This window comes from Dryobates pubescens, chromosome 10 (genome assembly GCF_014839835.1).
Source record: "Dryobates pubescens isolate bDryPub1 chromosome 10, bDryPub1.pri, whole genome shotgun sequence".
NCBI classification, from domain to species: Eukaryota; Metazoa; Chordata; class Aves; order Piciformes; family Picidae; genus Dryobates; species Dryobates pubescens.
Genome location: NC_071621.1, coordinates 5816921 through 5835172, shown reverse-complemented (window position 1 = coordinate 5835172; position 18252 = coordinate 5816921). Strand labels below are relative to the sequence as shown.

At 40.4% G+C, this 18252-nt stretch overlaps 1 protein-coding gene across 1 annotated transcript in view; it reads right to left on the bottom strand.

The window, feature by feature from the left end:
- Nucleotides 1–5764: 5764 nt before the first annotated feature.
- Nucleotides 5765–18252, bottom strand: part of LOC128897477 (interleukin-5 receptor subunit alpha-like) — an 18617-nt gene continuing 6129 nt past the window's right edge. The window contains exons 7-10 of the mRNA XM_054164840.1: nt 13194–13338; nt 10157–10244; nt 8163–8253; nt 5765–5893 (exon numbers count right to left, since the gene is read on the bottom strand). Coding sequence (XP_054020815.1) covers nt 5765–5893; nt 8163–8253; nt 10157–10244; nt 13194–13338 — 453 coding nt within the window. The remainder of the gene's footprint in view (nt 5894–8162; nt 8254–10156; nt 10245–13193; nt 13339–18252) is intronic.

Sequence of the window (18252 nt, the reverse complement as noted above, 5' to 3'; positions counted from 1 at the left end):
CACATAGTAGCTTTTTAAACAAAAATCAGTGGTGAAATGTGTATCTGTTAGCTATTGTGATCTAGAGTATTCACATGATCACTGTATCTCTTGTTTTGTCCATTGGTCAAGAAAACAAACAACAGCCATAAGTGAAAACAAGCATTAAAATGCAATTTTTCATGTGTATGAATGCAAAGTGGCAGGATCCAAACTAATTTTGTGAGGTAATGAAAATAGAATAGAATAGAATAGAATAGAATAGAACAAACCAGGTTGGAAGAGACCTTCGAGATCATCATGTCCAACCTATCATCCAACACTACCCAATCAACTAAACCATGCAACCAAGCATCCTGTCAAGCCTCGCCCTGAACTCCCCCAGCGACGGCGACCCCACCACCTCCTCAGGCAGCCCATTCCAGTGGGCAATCACTCTCTCTGTGTAAAACTTCCTCCTAACCTCCAACCTAAACCTCCCCTGATGCAGCCTGAGACTGTGTCCTCTTGTTCTGGTACTGGTTGCCTGGGAGAAGAGACCAACCTCTGCCTCACTACAACCTCCCTTCAGGTAGTTGTAGAGAGCAATAAGGTCACCCCTGAGTCTCCTCTTCTCCAGGCTAAGCAACCCCAGCTCCCTCAGTCTCTCCTCATCATGCTGTCATATCATCATGCTGTCGTATCATCTAGACTACTAGTTATTTCATTCTTTCCCTCCACTTCCACCTTTTCTTTCCCTCCTTATTAATGTCTAGCTTTGCTGTGTATTATGAATGTATTCTTTTTTATGCTTACATGTTTTGAACTTACTTCAACCACATGACTGTGGCTCTTTGCAAGCTTTTACAAAATTAGAGGTTGGTAATAGGAATACTGTGTAAAGCTATAGTAATCTGGATTCAAAGATGTTGCCTGCTTGGTGTGTCTGTGTAACTCCAAATATTTTCCTGAACTAAATATCAAAATCATATTCTTCATTTGTCCAACAGTTAGGGGTTGGACAGGCTCCAGATTTTAGAAGAAGCAGAAGAATGGCAAAAGAATTTATATGCAATTAACATTCAAAGTTGTCACATGGATTCTTTTTTAAGTTCACTGAAAATCTGCTGCAACTTGTGTATTCTGATGAGATGCAGTAATACAACTCTTAGTATAACCCAGTGCTGCACCAGACACCAAAGCATTTTCATCTTCTCAATGTCATCTTTATCTTACTGTATAAGAGATATTTGGTTCCTTTAGATATAAGTAGACCAAGTTGCACCATTCAGCTAGCATCAACTATTCAAATGTCAGATGATAACATGTACAGGAGTAATGGAGAAATACAGACAGTATGCTAAGAACACAGGATGCATCATGCACTTGGCCCTGAGGAACATTGGTACCTTTTTCCACACAGACAGCATTTTCTTGTCCATCTTCCTTTCACACACATACATGTATCCCGCCCCCATATTTGCACACTCTTTCTTAATCTTCGATACATTTCACTGTGGTGAAGCTCACTACACTACACAATTCTGTGCAAATTAGATGCTTCTGTCATGCAGCCTCTCTGCCTGGTAGTGCAAATAATAGACTTCTGAACTCAGATTTTAGCCCAATTACAGCAGCCAAATAATGGCTGTTTCTGATCAGAGCTGCTGTTACTGGTTTAATAATGTTGGTCTGAAACATGATGAACTATGAACTGTCACTTCAAATGTGCTGGAAAAGCTCCCAAATGCAAAAGCTACACCTGATAAGCCATTGTTCTGCCAAAGTATCTCCTTTCACCTGGGTAGCTAAGAACCAGAATATCCAGATCAAGAGAAACATGTTTTATCAATGTAGGCATCTAATCTCAGCCTAATCCTCTAGGGTCTAATGAGAAGTAGATGGGCATAACCAGGAAGAAGAGTCATCCTGTCCTGGATGCCTGTTAAAGGTTGGAACAATATATATGCCTTGTCATCAATCTAAAGGAACCCAAAATAAATGCTGCATATTGGATAGATCTTCTATTATTTTATTCTTTATTGGTCTGCATGAAGAAATAAGTTCAGAGATGTAAAGGTACAAATAGTTTACAGATTTTATATAACTTCATACTTCATGGACTCTTGAGGTCTTCTCTCAATACCTCAGGGCCCTGATCAGCTCTGCTTGAAAGAACACCTAGCTTTGAGGAATCTACAATTAGAGGAGACGGATCCTGTGTTTAATAAAGGGTAGCTCCTCAAGACAGAAAGGGAGACAGGCTTCTTTAAATGGTTGACCTGCCCTGAGCTAAAACAATTTGAAAACCATTGGAATCATTCTCATTAGAAGCAGGTTGTACGATAGATGGCAGCAATGGACAATCTGATCAGCCAGTGTAGAGTCCCAAGTCTGAGAATGTTTTGCTGATTCCCTTTGCCTTTTTGTAATTATTTTCCTCTCAAAACAAAGAGAAAGGGTTATTGTGCCTTCAGAAGCTACAGTCAGGTATGCCTCTTTATCTGCTTAGTCACTGATGTTCAGGGAAAAATGCTATATGCACACAGTAAAGTGTCTTCAGAACCTGCTCTTCTCCAAGCTGAACAACTCCAACTCTCTCAGCCTCTCTTAGAGGAGAGGTGTTCCAGACTTCTGGTCATTCTTGTGGCCCTCCTCCAGCTCCTCTGGAGCTGTTATAAAAGGTCCATGTCTCTCCTGAAGGAGGGATCCCAGAAATGGGTGCAGCACTCCAGATGGGAGCTCACCAGAGCAAGAGTAGAGAGTCAGAATCACCTTGCTCGATCTCCTGCACATGCTTCTTTAGATGCAGACCCAGGAAACAGCTATCTTTCCAGGCTGTGAATGAACATTGCCAGCTTGTGTCTGGCTTTTCATCCAGCAGTACCCCAAAGTCTTTCTCTGTAGAGCTACTCTCAATGCTTTCATTCCTCAGTCTGTGTTAACACAAAGGGTTGTCCCATACCAGGTGCAGGACCTTGCCCCTAGCCTTTTTGAACCTCATGGTGTTCACACAGACCCACTTCTAGAGCTGGTCTGGGTCCCCCAGGATGGCATTTTGTTGCTCAGGGTCATCTGCAAATTTGCTGAGTATTTTGTATGCACTTAAGGTTTTACTGCCATACTAAAGATGGCACTGTTTTGCCTATGGATAATTATATTACTGTGTGCATATACTGCACATTGAATAATAGGGCTAAGGTTGCTGTAGAATAATTTCCTTATTTTAAGGAAAAAAACACATAATTTTGTAAACAATTTGGTCAAGTGTTTCTTGGAAGGGTCCACATACTTTTTTTTTTTTTTAAATTATTGTCAATTTTCACTTAAGGACTAATTTTCTGTACAGCTGACACTACTTTCACTTTATGCAGTATGTCTCTAGAGACTGTGATGTCCATGTGTGCAAACTGTGTATTTTGACCAAAATCGAGGCCATTTGTAAGCAAAGCAATTTTAAACTAAAAGAATTATTTTATTTTCAGGTAAAATAATACAATTTATTTAATCTGTAAGTTCTTTGTCTTATTTTGAATCCTGGCACTGGTTTTTGGCACTGCAAGCCAAAACTGTGTAAAATACATTTATATAAAATATATTTCAAGGAACTATATGCTACTCACTTTGGTCTGATTTCAGATGGAGTCTGGTTTCCAGATGTGTTTGGTCAATATAGAATAGAATAAACCAGGTTGGAAGAGACCTTCAAGATCATCGTGTCCAACCTATCATCCAACACCACCTAATCAACTAAACCATGCAACCAAGCATCCTGTCAAGCCTTGCCCTGAACACCCCCAGCGACAGCGACCCCACCACCTCCTCAGGCAGCCCATTCCAATGGGCAATCACTCTCTCTGTGTAAAACTTCCTCCTAACCTCCAGCCTAAACCTCCCCTGATGCAGCCTGAGACTGTGTCCTCTTGTTCTGGTACTGGTTGCCTGGGAGAAGAGACCAATCTCTGCCTCACTACAACCCCCCTTCAGGTAGTTGTAGAGAGCAACAAGGTCACCCCTGAGTCTCCTCTTCTCCAGGCTAAGCAACCCCAGCTCCCTCAATCTCTCCTCATAGGGCTTGTGCTCCAAGCCCCTCACCACTTAGATCACATTTATTCTGATTGTTTCATTATACTAGTGCTGTACCCTCACCAAAAAAAGGAATCTGTAAGTTCATGACACTTGTTTTCTAAATGCACACTGTAAAGATTTTTAACTGAAGTATTAACTGTCGCCTCAGCCTTTTTCTCAAGAAAACCTGCCTGGACCATGGATGATGGGATAAACAGCTTTGTTTACCCACAGGAAGAGTGTATGACCATCCAAGAGAAAAATTAGTATGCTGGTTGCAGGTTTTACTATCTGCACTCAAAACAGACAAAGGAGACATTCCAAGAGTTGTTATTACTGAAACTTGATTAAGTACCTGATATCTACAATTCACCTTCTCTCTAGAGATTTGAGTGGGCATCAGGCTGAGAAGTATGCAGGGAAGTGCACTTATGTTCAAAGGTAAGGTCATCACTGCCTTCTGTAAAAAATACAATGTAATATGAAAAGTTACACTACCTAGTAAAATTGATTGTTGATCCTGAGGTCGTGAACTTGGTCTTATGGCAAAGTCAATGATAGTCCTTTTCCTGTTCTGACATTTCCATCTCGGGCTTTTGAGATCTAACCAGACAGTCTTAGTATTAAAGGAGAAAAAGGGCAATCCTCTCTGCGGTTGTGAGGGAGGAATTTTGCCAAAAAAGAAAGCGTAGTCAGATGAATCAAACTCTGTACAGAAATGTGTCTAATAAATTCAGTGCTTCAAAAGAACAAATGAAAGTTATATATTTTCCTCTGCAATAATGCAAAATATGTTATTTCAAGTGTAATCAAATATTCAACAATATTATTTTGAACGTTTGAGAATTTTACCAGTATTGAAAACAAGATTTTTTTAGGTAGTTTACAAAGAAAAAAAAATGTCTCCAGAATTATCTTCCTTGCAAAATGAAGTCTTTATATTCCTTCACATGTAGTCAAAGAAACCCCGTCTCTGTCTCAGAAAACTGGCATGGCTCAACAACACCTTATGGAAATGTCAAGAATGATTTCTTTCAAAGGAAAAATAAGTAAGAATAGTTGGTCAGTTCTGAACTTTAACTTCTCTGATTTATACTTGTTTTTTTAAAAATCATGAAAGAGCTGAAAACTTTGGGATTTTTATCAGGTCTGAATTTTAATCCTTTTACTAACTGAAAGGAAGTTCATGTGTTTAAAACACTGTATGTCTTCACACATGTCTGTCTTTCTGGCTGATGTCTGTTTACACAATGCAATGCCTCAGAAAGTGGTTTTCTTTTCTTGGAGCTTCAGAGAACCTTTGTGAGCTTCTGCTGTTGTTTCCAGAATCATTCATTGCTTCCATCCCTTCTCACAACCAGTTCAATCAGATGTTGAACAGCTAATATGAGATTTGTATGAATAGTCTTCGAAAGCATTGGTCTGTCAGACAGTACTTCAGAGCTATTGCGGCATTATGAAACACTAACTTTAATGTCATTTTAACCCAAGTGGACCTCAATATTAAATCACATTGTTTGAGATACTGTAATTTTACAGGCATGAAGATCAGTAGCACTTAAGAGACAAACTTCAAGACACTGCTTTGCCTTTGTGATCCAAAGCTCATTTTAAGAGAGCTCAAAGTACTCCAAATTATTTGGTTCAGACAAACTGCAGTATCAGCCATACTTAGATCTGGCAGATTATTTTCTGCCTCACAGAAAGGTAACTGTTGCATGCAGATTTTAAAAGTATATCATCCCCACAGGTCGTCTAATTCAGATTCCTTCAAACACTTCTGTTGTGGAACCACCTCATTTTCATTCTCTTCTGGTATTCCCATAGTAAACTCTGAGAGCATCTCTGTCTGCATTGACATTTGTTTCTGTTGGATAAAAATTATGTTATGCACAATGTCTGCATTTGATTCTGAATTTTGCTATAAGCATGATAGTTATGTGGTGTATCTGGTTAGTACAGGTTAGTCACACTGTCGTGTAACTGGAATACTGAGTTCATAAGTTATTTGTTCTGAGCCATAATTTTGTTGCTCATTACCCTCCAGGGTGACATGAGTATGTACCTCAGGTTTACATCCAAGTCATGTCTAGCTTTCAGATGTTATTTTTTGGATAAACTAGATTATCTCAACATCATTATCCACAGTCGTCTTAACTCTTACACGATGCTCAAAGACAGTTTCTTTCCTATTTCATCTGCAACAATATTGCAGATGCTGATATATTCCATATGTTTTATTCAATTTATTTTTCCTAGAAGTGCCATCTCAGTCATCTCAGCCACTTGTAATCATCTGGACAGTAACTACACAGCTATCCTGAGTTCTTTCTGTCAAAGGTGTATTCAGTGTTTGTAACAGTTTGGGGACAGAAGTCTCTTCTTTCCCTGCTAGTAATATTATTTTATATTTTTTTAACTGATTGTGGATTACTGTGACTTTTTGTGTATATACGGAATTAACAGACTCCTGAATAACAGTGTGTGCTGCTCTGGGAAGAAGGTAGATACAGAATACAATTCTGATGGTGGTTATGTAATCTTTCCATTCTGCCAGTTCTATTAGTATTATTAATTAATTTTCACACCATTAATGGTGAAAAGGGCACCAAAGGATTTTTGCACAGAAAATATGGTAAATATGACACCTTTAGGGGTCAAAGTTTGTTAATTTTGGCCAGAAATGTCATAGAAATTACATTGAATCTTGAGAATAAAAGACTTGGATGCAAACCAAAGGACCTGGGCTTTCTTTTCTGAGAAGATGACTGTAAAGAAGAGAAGCATAGCTTGCTCTTGGGAGTCAACCCAAGCCTTATGGAATGAACTGCAGGTGAAAGTTCGAAACACTTCCATCTTGTCATTTGTAATATGATTTTGTATCACGGTTTTTCTGTGAATTTGTCTTTAGGAAAGTAAAATAAACTGAAACAACCCAAGTCTCTTGCCTCACCATTCAAATTGTGATTCATGAGTTGAGACAGTATATGGTTTCTGTCAATTTGCAGTCACACAGGTATATTTTTACAGAAAACAATGCATATATTTTTCCCCTGAGAGAGAAGATACCATAACAGCTCACACTGGCAATCATTGGTTACATTGCTGAATGTACTACTAGAAGATAATTCTGACACTGTAATGTAAGTATAATAATGAAATAGGATAGACACAAATTAATAGAAATCTTGCAGAGGCTATGAACAAATGTTTTGAGCACACAGGATAGAGAAAATACTCATTACAGTTTTCTATTCAGCAATGATTCCCTCTCAAAATAAAAAAAAACAAACAAAAAGCAAGCAAACAAAAACCCCCACAAAACCCAATAATTTGAGCACAATTGCATCTTCTCATCACATGTTGCAGGTGAACCTGCTAAGAGGCAGTCTTACCATGCCTGCCAGAGCAAAGTTCACTGTGTAGCTTCACCAGAGTTATAAGGATCTAGATCACTGCCTGACTAGTACATTTTTCCCACTAACTCACACAATGGCAGACAGTGATTAGCCTCAAAATATTGCCAATATTTATTTTCTGGTTTTCCCAGTTGACTAAAGACTTGTAATTTGCCATGACATAAATCAGCATATAATCTTAACAGCACATCATCTTTTCCAAAGTAGACATTGTACATAGTTTTATCCTGCAATAGGTGCACAGATAGGGTAGGTTATGTAGGTTTTGTTGTGGCCATGGGAAAGCCTCCTCTTCTTTGCTATAAGAATGTGTGCACATTTATTACAACATAGCCGGTGATTTGCAGCTCTCCCTTTGATAACTTGCCCACATGCTTATACATGCAATATCTCACAATTTACTGTCCTACAGGGAGTCAGAGTGATTGCTCCTTAAACTGTTGACCCACTGGGTGTGAAACACTTTGAGGCATGCCAGGAATTATGCTCCCCTGAGGATTTTCTCCATCCTGTCTACTGAGATCACTATCCTGTAAGCTCCACAAGCTTCCTATTCTCTCTGGCTTCAGTACAAATACTGTGCATATTTTTTTTTTTCCTATTTTTTCTTTAAAAATGATCTGCTGCTCCAAATATAATGTTTTACCAAAAAAAAAAAAAAGCAAGTAATATCATATGTGCCAATGTAGTGAGAGAAAAAAGACAGACACGTACTACCTGATGGCGAGTCTCATCTGCGGCTAACCAAGTTTTGATATTATCTGAAGGATGTGGAACAGGCATAGTTATAAGTTTCAGGCACCTATACCTAGAAGAGAGTGAGACAGACACGCAACGATTAAACGTCTGCAGGAACAGAGATAGTGTTGGATGATAAGTTGGACTTGATAATCTCAAAGATCTTTTCCAACCTGGTTAATTCTATTCTATTCTATTCTATTCTATTCTATTCTACTCTACTCTACTCTATTCTACTCTATTCTATCAGTAATTAATGCTTTGTAGTAACTATGCCAGCAAAAGAGGCATCTACCCTTTCTAAAGCCATCCTACCCTTTTTTCTTTCAGTGCAAAATTTTTCTCAATGATTTTCCCAGTTCTTCTTCAACCTTACTGGCTTTTTAGCCTATCAGAGCTTTAAAAGAATGGTATGGATAGTCACAAACATGTGGTTTCCAAGCAAGGAGAGAGCTTGTAGCATGCAGTCTCAGGCTGCGCCAGGGGAGGTTCAGGCTAGATGTTAGGAAAAAGTTCTATACAGAGAGTGATTGCCCATTGGAATGGGCTGCCTGGGGAGGTGGTGGAGTCACCATCATTGGAGGTGTTCAGGAGAAGACTTGATGGGGTGCTTGGTGCCGTGGGTTAATTGTTTGGGTGGTGTTGGATTGGTTGATGGGTTGGACGCGATGATCTTTGAAGGTCTCTTCCAACCTGGTTTATTCTATGTATATTCTATGTATATTCTATATATATGCTACTATTCCTATATTTAAAAAAATTACTCCTGTATGTCCTTTTAATAATTAAAAGCTATTGCCTATAAAGTATGATAACCAAAGAAAGAAATATCAGATTACAAGAAGCAAGCCCAACATCAGAAATATCTTTTAACTTGTCTGCTGAGGTCTAGCAGAATTCAAGTCTGGGACTGAATGGTGTCTGTGCAGAGCCATGAAAACATTCTGATTCATCACAAAGGATTATCCATTGGGTTTGAGTACTATGTAAATTTTCTGCTGAAAAGTTCTATTGCTCTCTTGAGGCCAGAGTCGCTCCTCATTATCTGAGCCAAATGTTGTTTTGTGTTTAGATGCAGATGGCTTTTAATTACGTATTTTGTTTGCCCCAGGGGAAACTTCTTATTTTGTATTTTTACATTAGTTCTTTCTGTAGTTCCTTGAGTCTTTACTGAAAGACAGAGCACATGATAACTTATTTTATCCTAATGAGGAATAATATGTAGTCAGTAATTAAATAATCAATTTACTTTTAACAGAGCTTCCATTTACATACTGCATTTTCCAAATATTGAGGCATCTTAAACTACCATCCTATTCTGAACAAGTTTACTTTTCAGTTCAAGAAATCCTTCTCTGCCATGTTAATAGGAAAGCTATGCAGTCAGGCAGAAAAGTAGTGTAATGGAGGCAGTTACCCACATTAACTCTTGGTGGGTATAGGATCAGGGCTATTACTTTGCTGTGCTAATAGTACAGAAAAGCAAATTTCTTCTGTCAGCTTGACTTTCCTTTTTTATTTATTTCTTGTAAACTGTCCATCTTAGAATAAATGCCTGCTTTTGGTATCACCCAGGGATTACGAAATGGCATGATTAATCTTCCTTGGTCCTGAAAGCAGAACCTGCAAAAGCATAGGGTAAAGCCAGACTTCTTGTAGAAAGGCAGCAGTCAGAGAAGAAAAAAAAAGTCACTTAGAGTGGCAGAAAGACATCTGAGAGTAAGATGTGAGACTGGAGCTCCAGGGACTGCAATGGGAGCAGTGAGATGACATTGAGTATCTTACACTAGGTCTAAACACCTAGCACTTCTTTGTTAGAGCAACAGTCAGAAATGCACAAGTAACGGCTTCTTGTAAACATCATTTATCTGAGAAGATTTGTGTTTGAATTTAATCCATTGTATGATTTGTTTACCCTCACCCCGACCTCTCTTCCACCAGAAATTTATACTACCTTCCAGAATGTACACTACCTGTTACATACACATGTCAGAAAACCTCCAAGGAAAATCAGGAGACAGAACGACGTGAGGCTTAGCAGCATCATGTCCACTGTCTTTTCTTAAAAAGAAGAAGGAAAAGTAATGTTAATAGTGTGGGAAAGGGTAGTTCACAAATGTATTAGTTATATTTTGACTTACAAATATTGTACTATTCCTGAACTCACACAGATGTCTAGAAAATTTCCTGCAGCTCTTCAGGGAAACAGGAGCTTCTGACTCCTGTGCTGTTCCTTCCTCCTCCTCAACTTTGTTGCCATTTTGATCCAGCACTTTCTTTTGTTTCCTCTGCTCCAGTAGGCTCTATCCCTTCCTTTTGTTGGATTTTAGCTTGCATATGCTGGGCATGACCTGCCACTATATATATTGCTCCAGCCTTGATTCCTCTACTTATCCAACCCTCTGCCCACCTGCTATTAGCACTCCTGCATCTCTCCCAGCTGCTTCTGGATTCCTGCTGTTGCTACCTCCCATCTTCGTGCCTCTGCTGCCATTGCCTCCTCACCCCTTCACAGCTGTAACTGGTTTAAAGTAAAATGAAAATAAAAGCTTTTTGTCGAACAAAACACACTCTTTGACTGAAGAGGCAACATTTGTTTTTCATTGTATTTACCTTCTTAAACCTTGCTAGGCATAGTACTACAGAATCCCCAGCAGTATATATTTGTACTGTTCAAGAAACACTACGTCTTTTTACCTTGCATTCCTTCCTCCCAAATACCCCAAATACCAAATATTAATGTCTTCAACTGACTCAACAAATATTTCTGGAAACTTTTATTATTTGCTTAATACCTAATTTTAGAGCCATAACAAGTTTGGATTGCTTTGAACTAAGTATTTTGAAGAAAACCATCAGGAATAGCTCTTAAAATGTTAATATAGTCCAAGGGCAGTTAAACAGTTGGTTTAGGATCAATCTAGATCAAGTTCAGAGAAGAAAATAACTTAACAAAAGTTCCTTATTTGAACTCCTCTGTTCCAGGATATTTTCAATTTCTACATTATTTTTTTTTTCTCCACATTTTATTATTCTTTTTTGGCTCCTGCTGGCCACACTGGCATCCTGGCCTGTATCAGGAACAGTGTGGCCAGCAGGAGCAGGGAGGTGATTCTGCCCCTGTACCCTGCACTGGTTAGGCTGCACCTCGAGTACTGTGTCCAGTTGAGGGCCCCTCCATTTAGGAAGGAGGTTGACTTGCTAGAACATGTCCAGAGAAGGGCAACAAAGTTGGTAAGGGGTTTGGAGCACAAGCCCTATGAAGAGAGGCTGAGGGAGCTGGGGTTGCTTAGCCTGGAGAAGAGGAGGCTCAGAGGAGACCTTGTTGCTACAACTACCTGAAGGGTGGTTGTAGCCAGGTGGTAGTTGGTCTCTTCTCCCAGGCAACCAGCACCAGAACAAGAGGACACAGTCTCAAGCTGCACTAAAGGGGGTTCAGACTGGATGTTAGGAAGAAATTCTACACAGAGAGAGTGCCCATTGGAATGTGCTGCCCAGGGAGGTGGTGGAGTCACTATCATTGGAGGTGTTTAGGAGGAGACTTGATGGGGTGCTTGGTTGCATGGTTTAGTTGATTAGGTGGTGTTGGATGATGGATTGGACACGATGATATTGAAGGTCACTTCCAAACTGGATTATTCTATTTTATTCTATATAAACCCAAGAAAAAATATCACAAACTTCTGGCAAAACTGTGCATAATAACCTTTACATTCTGCTTAAATACAAAACTATTCTTCATTCACCTGTAGATGAGAAGGTTGTTTTTCAAGAGGAGGGCACAAAAAGGGTAGCCTGAACAATCTCTGAACTGTGTAGTAGAAATTCATATATTTAAGGTAATTCTTCTGCATCATTCTGCTAACCACATATCACAAACACATCTGGGAGAAGAGGAAGCAGTGGTCTTTACATCAGCCAAACCACAAAGAGGTTTGCTTCTCTTAAGGAAGAAAGAGAAGCACACATATTCTTTTAGGTAGGCCATATTTTGGTGAGCTTTCCTTCAGAAGCAAATGCTTAAACTTAGTCACAGATAACAGTACTTTGAAACCAAAGCAAGTGTCTTTGTTTGCAAAATTGTAGAACACTTCTGAATTACTATTAACTTCAAAGCAATCTGTGAATGCTCAGCAGCTCTAAAAATTAGACCAATTATTTCAAGTTTCTCTGTATAAATAAAGCTGATTAAACTTTTCTTTTTTTAGCACAAAGTTTCTATACTAAACAGCTCGGTTTGATTTAAATTGTGAGGGTTTTTTTCAAAGGCATATGCTAATGCCAATGGAGGCTGCATATGTTTCCCATGAGGAAATTAACAAATTCTTTTCATGTCAAAGGAACATTTCAGAACAAATATTTTAGTTATGTTTTGAATTATGTTATTTCATTTTGATGTTTCAGCTTTTTTTAATGGAAGTTGAAATACCTCTTAAAAATGCGTTCTTAAATAAATGTAGCACATTTCCTAGGCAAAATGTGGGAATGCTACATAGAAACAAACAAAAAGCAGGTCATTGCAGACTTCTGCAAGACTCCCAGTTTAAAAAAAAAAAATAAAAAAAAAATTGTCATATTCCAAAATAAAAGCTCCAAACAGACCGGGACAGATGACTGCTCAATTTCATTTTCTTCTACTGGCAAGAGACTGGCAGAAAGCAAGTAAGTTTATATTGCTCCACCAGGAAAAGCCTCATTGTCTTTGGGCATGTCTGATCTCCAGCTGCTAACCATTACTGTTTTCTAAAGGCCATCAAGAATCAAATATAATTTACCTTAGGAGAACAGCCATATGTTAGACTGCCTCAGGACCAAGGAAGTACAATTCATGAGACCAAGGGCTGCCTTTCCCTACAGCATCTACAGCTGTGTGAGCCTCATGTGTGCCATGGACCTATAAGTACTGTTATGGCACAGTAGTACAGCAAGGTAAAACAGAAGTAACTATGTTGAATGGTCATAACATATCTAATGATAAGAGTTATGAATAATATATACATGAAAACTTACCAACAGGAATAAACACTGGTTCACTCCATTCACTCCAAATCTTGTTCCTCATGCATGTATCTTTCTTTACCCTCACTTGTGCGGCACATTTTTTTGCTGGCTTATGAAAAGGATACTCATAAGTCTCTGCAGTGACATCTACAATCTATCGAGACAGGTTTAGGTGGTTATTTTAGGTGATTTCACATTGCAGTTCAAACATACATAAATCTAGAGATGTCCAATACTACTATTTACATCTCTAACCTAGTAGGAAGAGATTTTCAGAACAAATGTTTATATCCAGACACAGTGTGACTTTTACCTGGCATGTGTTAAAACTCAGGACTGAAAACAAAGGAGAGAGTGGAACTGATAAGATGAAAGGATGTATCAACTGTACTAGGACAGGAAGAATTTTAAACCACCAAATCTCCTTTCATGTTTCATCAAATCAAGTGTATGGTGACTACAGTAACTATGAAATGGCAAGTTTCAAGGTTTGGTAGTGAGTTCTGATCTATATTTGCTTGTCTAGTAGAGCAAAGTGCTGCATTTTTCAGCACACTGGTAGTGAAGGATCCCAGCTGTTTTTCACAGTATCACAGTATAACTAAGGTGGGAAGAGACCCCAAGGATCATCGAGTCCAACCTGTCCCAACAGACCTCACGACTAGACCATGGCACCAAGTGCCACATCCAATCTCCCTTTGAACACCTCCAGGGATGGCGACTCCACCACATCCCTGGGCAGCCCATCCCAATGACGAACGACTCACTCAGTGAAGAACTTTCTCCTCACTTTGAGTCTAAACCTCCCCTGGCGCAGCTTGAGACTGTGTCCCCTTGTTCTGGTGCTGGTTGCCTGGGAGAAGAGATCAACCCCTTCCTGGCTACAACCACCTTTCAGGTAGTTGTAGAGAGCAATGAGGTCACCCCTGATCCTTCTCTTCTCCAGGCTAAACAATCCCAGCTCCCTCAGCCTCTCCTCATAGGGCTTGTGCTCAAGGCCTCTCCCCAGCCTTGTTGCCCTTCTCTGGACACGTTCAAGTGTTTCAATGTCCTTCTTAAACTGAGGGGCCCAGAACTGGACACAGGACTCAAGGTGTGGCCTAACCAATGCAGAGTACAGGGGCACAATGACCTCCCTGCTCCTGCTGGCCACACTATTCCTAATACAGGCCAGGATGCCATTGGCCCTCTTGGCCACCTGGGCACACTGCTGGCTCATGTTTAGGTGGCTGTCAATCAGCACCCCTAGGTCCCTCTCTGTTTGGCAGCTCTCCAGCCACTCTGACCCCAGCCTGTAGCTCTGCATGGGGTTGCCGTGGCCAAAGTGCAGCACCCGGCACTTGGACTTGTTAAATTGGACTCTGCCCATCTGTCCAGTCGGTCGAGGTCCCTCTGCAGAGCCTTTCTACCTTCTAACTGACTAACATCTGTTCCCAGCTTGGTGTCATCTGCAAATTTGCTGATGACTGACTCAACCCCCTCATCCATATCATCAATGAAGATGTTAAAGAGGATGGGGCCCAGCACTGATCCCTGGGGGTCACCACTGGTGACTGGCTGCCAGCTGGATGTGGCACCATTCACCACCACTCTCTGGGCTCGGCCCTCCAGCCAGTTCGTAACCCAGCACAGAGTGTTGCGGTCCAAACCATGAGCTGACAGCTTAGCCAGCAGTTTACTGTGGGGGACGGTGTCAAAGGCCTTGCTGAAGTCCAGATAGACTACATCCACAGGCCTCCCCATGTCCACCAGACAGGTCACCTGATCATAGAAGGAGATCAGGTTGGAAAGGCAGGACCTGCCCTTCCTAAATCCATGTTTTGTGACTATCTTGAAACATTTTCAATTGTGCCTACAAAATTGTTTCAAAAGTTCAAGCCCACACAAGCAGGTTCAGAGTTTAGAACAGAAATCTCAAAATCATTCACTTTTGAAAACTGTAGTCAGCTTCTGTAAATACAGAAAAATAAGAATCCAAGAAGGAACAAAAAAAAAGGCAGAAAAAATATGAAGATGTTTCAAAGAAGTAGAAAATATGCATCTTCAGACATAGAGGGACCTAGAATCCTTGCACCTTTGCTGCCAACACATTAATTCCTTAGTTTGTGTTGGCACATTTGACATCTACTTCCTAGTCATAGGACTTTCTCATTACTGAATTTTGGATTGTTGATTTCAAATTTACTTTAGATTTCAAATTTTAATCTTGTTTCCTACAGTACTTGCCAATCCTTCCCAACTTCCAGCCTCCATCAGACTTAGCTTCTTACGTTTAAGATGTATCAATCTTTATCAGGGTATTATTATTTGAGCACATAAATATTCAAAAGTCATCTCTTCAGGAGTTCAGAATAAATAGATATAGACATGTGTATTTTAGTCATTGTACTATTCATTGTTCTTCAACAACTATCTATAAGCCTGTCTATGGATACCCTAATACCTCAACTCATTAAGCCTTCATGACAGCAATTAAGCCCTTGCTTTGATCACAAAATAGAATTTCAATGTTGCTCCATCATTATTCTCCCTCCTTTGTCTCCTGTAATACTGCTATGGTTTTCTTCCCAAACTTTGTTGCTCCTCCTGCCCTCCCCATTATTTTGTGCATCTTGGTAACTACCACTTTAATCATTGCTAGCTTTAACAGTGATACTCCTCAAATCTACCTTAAAGGTCCCCCTCACTTAGCTGGTGCTTTAATACATCTTTTGTTGTTGCTGCTGCAGCTGCCTCCCTCCTGTTTTCCCAAATAATTTCATTTGTATTAAAAAAAAAAAAAAGAAAAAAAAAAACAAAACAAACAACACCAAGCCTTGATTTTCCATTGCTGTGTTTCTTTACTTTTATCCTCCAATTATTTCTCTTTGCTTTCCTCTCCTATATTTATATTCCACAGATGTGTACAAACAAGAGGAGAAGATATGTAAGACAAGGAAAATAAAACAGGCTTACTCCATTTAAGTAAGGATGTTGGACTACTTTACATATTTGACATTTCCTTTCAGATACTGGAAGTTGTTAGGAAGTAGGAAACAAGGGCTGCAGTGGCTATGTTGGACATTATGGATTTCAGGATCTCCTTGGGCACATCCGAGGCCTGCAGAAGGAGGGATTCCCTTTCTCCTGGCCCACCCCAATTCCCCTTCCCTTGCTCTGAGTGTTGAAACAGGAAAAAAACTGTGCTTTTATGGGCAGGAAGGGACCAGAAGGGCTGCTTGTTCCTTTGCTCCTCTGCTCCTTCTTCCTTTACTGATGCAAGTTTCATGGATGGACTGGAACAAGCCCCTAGATGTCTCTGGCAAAGGTTTTGGAGTACTGCACTTGGGAATGGTTTAGGGAATTATACTTATTTGCAGATGTGGCCTAGAAAGAGGCTAAGAGTCTACCCACTGGAAAAAGCCAAAAAGGATTGGGAAGCTTTGGCATGTCCATGTACAGACCTAAACTCTTTTGCATGTGTTGCAATGAGGGAATGTGGGAAGAGTTAGATTTGTTCCAGATGCTGTCTGTCACTGTTAGTATTTCATCTGAATTAATAAACCCCACAGAAGATGATATTATGTAAACAATTATATGTCTACCTTATTGCACTTCTCTCTTCTAATAAAAAGTGAATACATATTAGTTTTGTTATTATTTCAGGGTTTAATTGTGTTTCAAACATTTGCAGCCAGTTTAGACAAGACTTAGATAAGCCTTAGAGTGCCCAGAGGTGTGTATTAGTTGAGAATTAAGTTCTTAAAAAACACCAAAACACAGCTTCAAAGACAGCTTAAACAAAACCATCAATGATGCAGAAAATGCACATTCCAAATACACATCATGTTCTGAATTAAATAGTTGGCTTTTCACTCTTTGGGAACTCAAGTAAAAAATTTCATGGAAGCTTTTTGCTCTTACTTCTGGGTAATTTAAAAATGCCATCAGGTATCATTAAGTCACCACATAGCATAACCTAAACCCTAACACTGTTCTACTTCTTCCTGGTAAGACTAAGAGCAACTGCTAATACACCATGAAAGACTTTTAAAATACATATATTGTATCCAAACAACAGGAGTGACACTTTGATTGATCACAGTATCACAGTATCACAGTATAACTAAGGTTGGAAGAGACCCCAAGGATCATCAAGTCCAACCTGTCCCAACAGACCTCACGACTAGACCATGGCACCAAGTGCCACATCCAATCTCCCCTTGAACACCCCCAGGGACGGTGACTCCACCACCTCCCTGGGCAGCACATTCCAATGACGAACGACTCGCTCAGTGAAGAACTTTCTCCTCACCTCGAGTCTAAACCTCCCCTGGCACAGCTTGAGACTGTGTCCCCTTGTTCTGGTGCTGGTTGCTTGGGAGATGAGACCAACCCCTTCCTGGCTACAACCACCTTTCAGATAGTTGTAGAGGGCAATGAGGTCACCCCTGATCCTTCTCTTCTCCAGGCTAAACAATCCCAGCTCACTCAGCCTCTCCTCATAGGGCTTGTGCTCAAGGCCTCTCCCCAGCCTTGTTGCCCTTCTCTGGACACGTTCAAGTGTCTCGATGTCCTTCTTAAACTGAGGGGCCCAGAACTGGACACAGGACTCAAGGTGTGGCCTAACCAATGCAGAGTACAGGGGCACAATGACCTCCCTGCTCCTGCTGGCCACACTATTCCTAATACAGGCCAGGATGCCATTGGCCCTCTTGGCCACCTGGGCACACTGCTGGCTCATGTTTAGGCGGGTGTCAATCATCACCCCCAGGTCCCTCTCTGTTTGGCAGCTCTCCAGCCACTCTGACCCCAGCCTGTAGCTCTGCATGGGGTTGCCGTGGCCAAAGTGCAGTACCTGGCGCTTGGACTTATTAAATGCCATCCCATTGGACTCTGCCCATCTGTCCAGTCGGTTAAGGTCCCTCTGCAGAGCCTTTCTACCTTCTAACTGACTAACATCTGTTCCCAACTTGGTGTCATCTGCAAACTTGCTGATGACTGACTCAACCCCCTCATCCATATCGTCAATGAAGATGTTAAAGAGGATGGGGCCCAGCACTGATCCCTGGGGGACGCCACTGATGTT